General features: G+C 43.0%; 1 protein-coding gene across 1 annotated transcript in view; it reads left to right on the plus strand.

Moving 5' to 3' along the window:
* prkdc (protein kinase, DNA-activated, catalytic subunit) overlaps positions 1-4,542 on the plus strand; it is a 67,384-nt gene extending 62,842 nt beyond the window's left edge. Inside the window, exons 83-86 of the mRNA XM_088919280.1 lie at positions 597-798; positions 1,490-1,678; positions 2,307-2,446; positions 3,594-4,542. Of these exons, the coding sequence (XP_088775406.1) occupies positions 597-798; positions 1,490-1,678; positions 2,307-2,446; positions 3,594-3,798 (736 nt within the window). The 3' untranslated portion in view covers positions 3,799-4,542. The remainder of the gene's footprint in view (positions 1-596; positions 799-1,489; positions 1,679-2,306; positions 2,447-3,593) is intronic.
* The last annotated feature ends 6,010 nt before the right edge of the window (positions 4,543-10,552 follow it).

Genomic DNA, 10,552 nt, shown 5'->3' on the forward strand with positions numbered 1-10,552 from the left:
TTCATCCCTTATTGTGATGAGAGTCTATGAATTAAAGCAGTTCATGTTTTCTTCTTTTAAATCCACAAAAGGCAATTTGCGCAATATATTGGCCAGCACACCTCAAAAAAAAAACTTTACAGCTTGTTGGGGTCACTAGCACAGCAAAGCATACTGCCAGTTTGGGGGGAAAAAGGTAACAGCTTAAATTTGAGCATTTCCATATAATAACACTGTGACAAATAAGAGGAGGCCATGCATCTCATCCAGCCTCGTTTGCTTGTTGATAACGAACTGATCTAAGGAACTCATCCGTCTGTTCCTTGAAAGAAGCCAGGGTATCAGTTTCGGCATAGCAGTGTAGCCTGATCCCGACCCCCACAACCCTGGAAGAAAGTGTCTTCTGCTTTCAGTTTCAAAATGCACCATATAGTCGTCTTAGTCCAGTACTCATGGCTGGCAGAACACACACCAGTCCCAAGCCAAAAGTGTGGAAATGAGCTCATGATGCTCTGCGGTTTGAATGATCTTCAAGTCCAGTAGAGCGACTTCTGATCTGCTCTAACTGGCTCAGATCATCTCCTATCCCTCACGTTGCCACCTGTCCCTGTGTTCAGGAGAGCCTTCATATCGCTGAGCACCACCCCCGAGTCCTTCCTGTCTCTGCGCAACCACTTCGCCAGCACCCACGCGCTCATATGCGTCAGCCACTGGATTCTGGGCATCGGCGACCGCCACCTCTCCAACTTCATGGTAAACACGGAGACGGGAGGCATGGTGGGCATTGACTTCGGACACGCCTTCGGTTCCGCAACACAGGTGCGTTTTCGATGACGGGCGGTGGGACACGGAACACAGCCTGGGACTGGACCAAGATTAGGAACGGAATAGGGCCCATTGTGAGAAGAATGTTGTCGAAATGTGACAAAGTAAAATGGGCGTGCCCTCTAACTAGAGCCTTCCTTAGAAAGCTTACATGTACAGTAGCTGAGAATTACTTTGAATTACAGTGTACATTGAATCCCCACTAAGTTGTATCTGAACCTTGAAATAGTTGCAAATGAAGCAGTAATTTATGTATTAATTAGGTTCATTGGCAGTAATGGCTTATACTGAAAGGCATTCAAAATGCAGCAAATGCTGTTAGATGCTACACTCTTTGGGGGCTTTGTTAAAGCCTCTCAGAATATTTTTGTTTTGTTTTATGAAACGTCTGTTCCAAGGGCATTAATGCCTTAGCTGTGTTACTGATGAAAACTCTCGTGCTGTTTTTCAATAGTTTGTCCTTTTGTGGTCACCTCTGCATGCAAACCAGCAGAGACGCTAAAGCTGTTGAGCAATGGTTGCAGCTGTTTTCCTCTGAATTCAGACTTCTCGTTACAGAGTTACTGTGGATGAATTCAGTGTTTGCTCCAGTAATGGCATAAAGAGGCTAAGTAGTGTCCTGATTGTTATAATGGCATATATAAGAGGCACCGTGACTGCAGCTGACCAGTGCTTGTCCACACAGTTTCTGCCAGTGCCCGAGCTCATGCCGTTCCGCCTGACACGCCAGTTCCTGAATCTCATGCTCCCCATGGGGGCGTCGGGCCTGATCTCCAGCGTCATGGCCCACGCTCTACAGGCGTACCGGGCAGAACCAGATCTTCTGCTCAACACTATGGACGTCTTCGTGAAGGAGCCGTCTTTAGACTGGAAGGTAAAGAGAGGTTAAGCTCATCCCTGCAGGTTACACGCTCTTTTCATATTGGTGATTATTTTATAATCATCTGGTGTGCCTTGGAAGGCTTGAGGCGGCAGCAGTGTGTTGCAAATTGAAAAGGTATGGCAAGCACCGTTTGTCTTATCTACCAGAAGATAACAAAACTTGTTGCAAATTGATACACCCGACATCCACTAGAAAAAAGGCCAAACCTGGAGGAATAACACTGGAGCTATGATTCAAGTCCAGTTACAAGGCTGAAAGATTAGAACAGTTAAGGACTGACTTTGGTTCCTGGATCCTCTTATCACTACGCAAATACTTGAGGAGAGGCCAGTTGAAATGTGCTTATTCGGGTAAGTATATAATAGTCATTGAAAGTTTTGTGTTTGGTTCCTTGTGACACATAGAACTATCAGAAATAACACATTTATTTCTGTATTGCCATGCTTCCTTTATACCACTCGCTTCACTTGCAGCGTCAGTAATACATTACAGTGATTGCATTGCCCTTGCTCTAGTAACCCAGCTACCTTGACAGGTTTTATATGGATTTGCTCACTTGCGTCCCTTGTGCATGACGTCAGGGAGTCAACAGAGGTGCAGTTAACTGCTTTGTTTCCAGAACTTTGAGCTAAAGCAGCTGAAGAAAGGAGGCACCTGGAAGGAGACTGTGAACACCAAAGAGATCGACTGGTACCCCAGGCAGAAGGTCCAGTTTGCCCAAAGGAAGCTGGAAGGAGCAAATCCTGCTGCCATAACCAGGTACTGCACCGCAGCATCACTGCCACGACCTGTGTTGCATGTCAACAGATCTTCCCAGGATCAGCACTCTGCTTCTGTCATAACTCCACATCTTAAGTATGAGGTCCGTTATGTCCACCATTATACAGAGAGGGTGCTCGTTGAACAGCAAATGACAAGAAAGATGGAGTTTTCCAGTTAAATAAAAGACATTGTGATGTTGACTTAACGTGCATGCCTGTCAAGCCAACAGACCTGTTCTCTGACATCTAGTCATTTCTTGAAGGAGGCCAGCATATTAGCCTCAACATCATGGCTATATAGCTGGGTTCAAATTCCAACTAAACCTTTTGCTAAAGAAGTAGTCCCCTTATCTCAGGTTTAAGCACACTTTCTATATAGTTTTACTTGTGCAATCTGTTCTCTTGATTCACTGGTCATTCTGAAGAAATCCATTGGCTTGGTTCTGTCAGTGCCTTTCAGATTTTTAAATAATTGGGTCAAGTCTCCAGTAGTCTTCTCTGTTCAAGACCAGAACATTTCAGTTCCTTCAGTGTATCAGTGTAGGTATTGAAGTAACTGCATATCAAGTTCTTAATGTTTACACCCCTCTGATTTTAGACATGAGGATATTAATATTGTTAATTCTAAATTCGTATTAATACTGCCTGCATCAGTTAAATTAATACCACTACAACTATTAGCCACACAAAATGGGTTGTGTGTTCGATTTGGCCTGATAAAGGTCCTTCTGTCTTCTGAGTTTCACAAGGCTGTTTTACATAGTTGTTAAAAGCATATAGTATGAATAAAATACATTTCAACACAACTGTGATTTATGTTAAAGCAGTAGCACCTCCCACTGTTGTAGGTTAATCTAAATTTGACACAGGAAAAAAATCCACACTGTAGTCTAGATGAGAAAATTAATATAACGGCATAATCAATAGGAGTACCCCATCAGTTTCTGTGATGTGTGTATCACGTATGCAGATTGAGATTAACAATCTAAAAAAAGTTACCCAAATTACATCCTGAGCTCCAGAAGATGCTTTTTGTAACAGCGGACTGCAGGCAGGCATGCCCCTTTGCTGCTTTCAGGCCCTGTTGTCTAATGGCTGAAGCTGACCCAGCTTTGCCCTCGATCTTGTTTTGTCCCTCGTTGCAGCGATGAGCTGAAGCTGGGCTTTGAGAAGGAGTCCTGGTGCAGGGGCGCGTTAGCCATGGCCCAGGGACAGCCGGGCCTCAATGTCCGTGCGTCGCAGGCGGCAGAGGGCCTGGCGGTCGAGATCCAGGTCGAGTGCCTCCTAGATCAGGCCACCGACCCCAACATCCTGGGCCGAGTCTACATGGGCTGGGAGCCCTGGATATAACACAGAGAAGCAGCCGCTGCCCCCCTCGGGGCCCAGCTCCAACCCTCTGTCCACTACAGAAGAACCCAGCAGGCTGCCGTCGGTCTTTCTGTAGCGGCTGGTTGACACGGAGTAACGCTTAGTACCTGGTTGTTCTGTAGTAGTCTAGAATGTAGTTGCATCGTTCAAATATTTGTGCCTAATACACACAGAAATGTTGTACCTTATAAACTGACACATGACATACAATAAAAGGCAGAGATGTGATAGTGCCTTTAACATGAGGACTGTACACTGTCAAGAGCAAGAAGGTGGAGCCCTTGAAGATCATCTTTTCATTTTCCTCTTGTTTGCCTTTAATGTTGCCATCAATACACATTTTGTATGAAGACGTAAAGGGTATGTAACAAGTAGCTAACTTGTTAGTTTTCTTTGTAATGCAATGGGATTACCCAGAAGATTGATTGTTTTTTTTACAATTGGCAGGCACTAAAATGACACTCTATGTGTAACAGTCCAGTTTTGCAGAGAATGTTGTTCACTTTCTTTGCTACTGCTTCCAAGCAACAGTTTTACCATTTTGTGTCAGACAGGATGTTTCTTCAAAATGTTTTGATAGGTAACATGTCATGCCCTCACAAAATAAATATACATCAGTGGTGTCATAGAAATGATGTCTTGAAATGTCCATTTTCTTGTGTTTAAATCACTGTAAAAGTTATTCTTTGTCAGTGTACTACTAATTAAATAAATTCTTTTTGTAAGACATTCGTAATCTTTATTTTTTCTACGCCTGTCATTTTCATCAAAATGCTGTTAACAGGAATGGTTTCCTGTCCACTTAGACCGGTTTGTGCTTCTAATTTAAAAAATAATAAATCATGGTTATTCTTTTCTGCTGAATAAACAAAATATTATTGCTTGCTTAGAGGCAGTCCTGGGCTTTTAAATTGCAACATCATTAGACGTCAGTTGGTAAACTGAAAGTTTAAATGCCATTTATCTCCTTCCCCTTTTAAGAGATTTTGAAATCCTTGAACAGATGGTTCATACTGCGATAGCCTGCTAAATTAGGGGGATTGTCTGGTCATACTTTTGAATTTACGGCGACAATACAGAGATTAAAGAAAGTGAATTAAGAACTACTTATGTGTTTCAGAAGTCATGAAGTTGTTACCTCCCCATTCTAGTCCTACATACATTATTTCAGTTAAGTGGGAATTTCTGGGATGCGTGTTACTCTTTGTACTAGATGAAGTACTAAAGACGCTTTGTACTAAACCCAACATTCATCAAATTGTGTAAAAAGAACCCTTCAGTTTCCTGCAAGTCTTTTTCCTCTTACATCTGTCTTTGTAATTACACTTCTCTAGCAGAAACACATAGACCACTACACGATGTATTATGGGAAAATCTTTGACCTTCATGAGTAATGACACGTGTGGAGGCCCGATCTCAGCTGCAAACCTGTAGCAGTGTTCTGGAGTGATTTTCTTGTGGTCTTCATGGACAACATACGTTTGCAAACATAAGATGGGGGTTTTACCCATCAGAATTTTTATAGACGTACCTCTTCCATTAAGAACCTCTTCAAGCCATTTCTCAAAAGGTCTTCAAACGACAACAAAGGCATCGGGAAAGGGCAATCTTTTTGTGTGGGGGTGCTATCAAAATTACACAGGCACACCACTTGTGCAGATGAGGATTTGTCATCTACTGGGCAAGACGCAGGCCAGTATTCCCCTTCCCTAGCAAGCTGCCACTGCACCAGCAGCACAAGGCCATGTGCTCCGCTTGAATGCTGTCGTGTCGGTATGAGGCCGCAGCGATGTGCGGCGTGTGTTTGCTGGTCGTGATCACTACTGTGCTCCTCACTCACTCCAAGTGCACTTGTGTAGGATCTTGGCACTCCTGCCCGGTCCATCACACTTGTACTGGGCCAATGACTGGCCCACTAGACACGGCATTATTAATAACCGTACATCAGCAATACAAAATGGGTTGTATGCTTGATTAGGCCTGATAAAGGTCATTCTGAGTTTCACAAGACTGTTTTACATAGTAGTTAAAAGCATATAGTGTGAATTAAATACAATTCAACACAACCGAGCATTACATTACAGCAGTAGCGCCTCCCGCTGTTGTAGATTAATGTAGGTTTGCCACAGAAAAAAGTGATTCTGCATATCTGTGCCGCCCTCACAGAGGGCCAGCAGAGTGGGCCTACATCAAGGAGGTCATCATCGCAGAATACGACTAGGTCCCAGTGCTGATGAGTCCAGCAACATATTCCAGCCTCAAACTGCGTGGTGGCATGAAGGTAATATTCTGTGTACATTGATTCAATAATAGTTCCTTTCCTGATATTCAGCTTGCTTGCCTGTGAGCCTGTCACCTCATCACCTGTGTCCAATCACGCTCACTAAATGAGGTGGGCAACAGTCATTTCAGTATTATGGCCATCCATTAAAAATCAAAATGAATTTATTGTTACACAAGAATGTGTGTATTTGTCTTCTAAAAAAAAAAAACATGCAAGCAAAGAGTGACATCTCGTCTGATGAGCAGTGAACAATGCTGTTAATGAGACCGAGGCAACTAAAAAAAATCTGACAAGAAACGTCAACCATCAGCTGGAGACATTCACACGTCTGACAGTTTGGGATTGTACAGACGACATGTCATGTACCCGTGTCAGGCTGAAAGCAAATGTACATTCTTTGCTGGGGAAAACACTGTAAAAAAAACAACAACCTGGTGCTCATTTTAATCTGGCAGAGCTGCTTGCACACGCATGCCCACGTCCACCCCTTGCTGAGACTGGTTTGCGACAGCAATTGGAAAGCGCTCTGCCTTTAAGATTACTCAGCAAAACTGTGCCGTCAGCTGCTGAAGGGCCTTGTTTACTTCGCTGGAAAGTTTCCCGCAGTTTCTGCGAGTCTGGTAAGCTCATCTGGGACACCACGCCTCCCTGCTCTATTGGTGAAAGACAGAGCCCACCCCTCACTGTACTAAGGCTGCAGCACCCCTCACCCAGAGGGGCTGTTACATAACCTGCAGTCCTGCTCCACAGGCTTGCGGAAATCAAGACCCCCTCATGAAAATTCTTCATCTCACTGTTGAATTCTTCAGCGGTGACTTGTTTTGGATTATTGATTTATTTAGCCTTGAGGCCTTGTCTTTTTTTTTTTTGCTTTTCTTTAAAGTCACTTTGCAGTGACCAAAAAAAAAAAGGCAGTTTCCCTCATCTACAATTGAAATGTGGGTCAGACACAGGGTACAATTATGTCTCTCGTTTCTTTAATGTAGGTGGTCATTCAATCGTTCTCATTGAAAATGGACGTACATGAATTTAGGAGGGTCAGTGTCCTCAGTTTACGGGCCAGGCATGTAAGTTCTCAGTAACTTTCTTTTGACACCAGATTTCTCTCTTCCTGTGCACTGTCATTTCCCTTTTGAAGTCAATGCAATAGCTCTAGAGGAAGAAAACCAAGAAGAAACCAGAAGTGATTTGATTGAGTTCACATCAGGTGAATACAAATGCTTACCTGTAATGTGAGACTGATGATGTCATTAAGTGACACTAGGGGCTGTAATATTGAATGGGATGTAAATAGGTGAAAAACGAACCCGCTTGAAAAGAAACCACACAATAGACCGGCACACTTTTTTCTCAGGCAATTTCTGGATTTCCTGAGGAACGGTTAGGTACTATTAGCTTCATCTAGCTTATTTTGTTGTTGATTCAAATAACTGGTCACTAAAACTGTAGAGTTACCACTGTGCAGCCTTTTGATGGACAAATAGGGGGTTCTCTCTTCTATATGTGCCAGGATTTCTAAAACAGAACCCTTATACGGTGACAACAGACATTGAGCTTAAGGAGGTGCTGCCCCGTGCATGACTGGGATTAAACTAGGGTCCTACCTGCTTGCTCACTAAAGACCCCCCAGAGTTCTTAAGAGTAGGGGCTTAACGAACTTGCTATAGTTTTTTTTAACAAACAAGCAGTGATGGGTACAGACAGGGCACACAATATAGTGAGAGGCTTTGATAACATTCCTCACAAATGATTAATTCTCAAATGGCAGGCTGCAGACATTCAAGATAATTGCATCACAAATTGGTTAATGGACGGGAAACGGTCCAGATGAGGGGTGAATGCACAAATCAGTGTGATGCAATAAGTGGAAAACCACTGGGATCTGTACTAGGGCCACTGCTCTTTCTACTTTACACCTATGATCTAGATTCTGTCATGGCTGTAAACTAGACAAGATGACAAAAACTAGATGCTGCAAAAAAAAATGTGAGGAGTTTCAGAGTTTCATAAGAAATTCAGAGCTTGGAAACGACAGATGATATTGTAGAGAAGTACAAGGTGTTGCATGTAGGCTGAGAAAAACATTCACTAGAAATATAAATTGCACTACTCGTGCTTAAAGAAGGAGGATAAAAGGACAGTTTACGTGTTCATGTACTGTATCTTCCAAGCAAATAAAGCAATATAATGTCAAATAAACGTTAGTATATGTTGTTAGAAGTCTAGAATTTAGATATTAAGTTGAAATTGCACAGTCTACTAGTAATACTTCATCTAGAACACTGTGTACAACTTTTTTTAATAAAATAGATACCGCCGCTCTTGAATCAGTTCGGAAAAGAGAAACCAGATCACTTGGCTCAAAGGAATGAACTTGCAGGAAAAACAAACGGAATATTATAGCTTTGAACACAGAAGACTATGTGGAGCCGATTCAAATATTCAGATTCTTCGAAGGCATCAAGAAAGTCAACCCGATGATTCTTCAGAAGCGATGATAAAACACAGACTAGAGGACACATGTAACAACTATAGGGAAGAGCACTGAAAACTGTGAACAGGAGACACGTCTTTACACAAAGGGTCGTGGGGGTCTGGAACAAGCTGCACACATGCTATTGAGGCTAATAGCCTGCCTTCTTTCAAGAGATGACGGATTGAGATCTTCGGATCAATTAGCTATTTAAACAAAAACTAATTAGGTGAGGTAAATGGCCGCCTCTCGTTTGTAACCATTGATATATTTTCATGGGAGTTAACCCCGGTGTCCTGTCTAAATTCCACCCTGGGCTTGCACAGTCTGACCTCCCTGAAATTCCCTTTTACTGTCTCATTTCTCCACCTCAACTTGTAACCGATGTGGATTCTGTACTTCCCTGGCGTGACTGGATTCCCTTCCACCCATAAAGCATTATGGGATCATTTGGGATGAAAATGGCATATCAATATAAGGAATTATTAATTCAAAAGGCACCTCTTTAGGGAACAACTGACTCCTCCAAAGGCTCAACTGGAATGCCTCAGCAACACGAAAACAAATTATGCAAAAGAAAATAGACATTTGCTCTTTAATCTAATGCAATTTTAAAATAATACATGTATATAAATTGCTGTAAGTCTATCATAATCAGACAACTTATCAAGATGTAACGTATTTTCTTTAGAACTATCGCTATATATGTTTTACTGGTATTTCACAAGTATTCAGTCTTTTTTAATTAAATATTCACCTGGACGATTTTCCCCCCTGTCAATTGCTCTTTACTTTTTGAAACACAAGAGGGCGCAAGAGAATGCCTTTCGATGCCAAAATACAGCGTTTCGTTTCCTAAGCCATGGGAAAGCGTGGATTTGAGTGTTGCCTTTTAAAACACGCAGCGCACATTTTCTACACGTATGTACATCATGAATATTTTAATAGGCAACAAAATCCCAAATGTATTGCACGCAGGTTAATATAATTCGCAGATGGGTACACGTGCAATGCAAATATGTTAAATCGATTTCACTGCTACCAGTAATTCTGCATTTAGATTTCGGCGAGTCATGAGCGGCTCCAGTACTGTAATCAACTTGCACCAGCGATGGTTAACTAAAGTCCAGTGTGGCACACTGGTCTTCTTCACATTTCTTGCATTTTATTTGTTTAAATGACTTCATACACACAACGCAGCAAGGACGTTCCTCTGCGTGCGCTGTTAACAGCGCTGTAGACGAGTACGAGTACAAGTCCAAGCTTCAGTTACGCAGTAAAATTGAACCATTGAAATGGTTCACCACTGAAAATGACTGACGCCATCTGTCCTCAGTACCCAATTCAAGTGGGCACATGAAATGAGAAAAAAAAACAAAAATGCCGTGTATTATGAAGGTCTTTTTTAAGGATCGAACACAGGCTCGTATGATGAGAACATGAAACTTCCACAAGGGCAGTGCATGGCTTTATTAAACATGACAGCTGTGCGGGGCTCATCTGAACTCAAAGAACTGTCAGCAAAGCTCGACATAACTCCAGAAGCGACGAGGTGAAAACGAGAATCCCCGGCGAACCTTCTAGCTCCGTGCAATATTACTATATGTCGCCCAGACTACCTTCATTAAAGACCTGGGGCAAGTAGTGAAATTGCACAGCGTCAGAAGAAAGGATAAAACGTTAGGCTTATACAAGCCATAACAAATTGGGAAAAGGTGGCCAAAAAAAAAAAAGTTCCCTTTTGGGGGGTTAAAAAAGAAAGGCTGCCCCCGTTCGGGCCAGCCGCTCGCCGTGAAGTGAGCGCCGGAGTGCGAGGAGCGGCGCCGGACCCCGCGCTGCCCCGGCAGGGGGGAGGAGCGAGCCCACCCCGCTCTCCTCAAATAGGAACTGGTCACTGCCGGCTCCCTCGGGGGGGAGGTGAGGCCGTGACGTCAGGCAGCGAGATAGATAAACACTGTGTGCGCACTTGGAAAGTTTCA

The sequence above is a fragment of the Atractosteus spatula genome, chromosome 6 (genome assembly GCF_055471065.1).
Source record: "Atractosteus spatula isolate fAtrSpa1 chromosome 6, fAtrSpa1.hap1, whole genome shotgun sequence".
NCBI classification, from domain to species: domain Eukaryota; kingdom Metazoa; phylum Chordata; class Actinopteri; order Semionotiformes; family Lepisosteidae; genus Atractosteus; species Atractosteus spatula.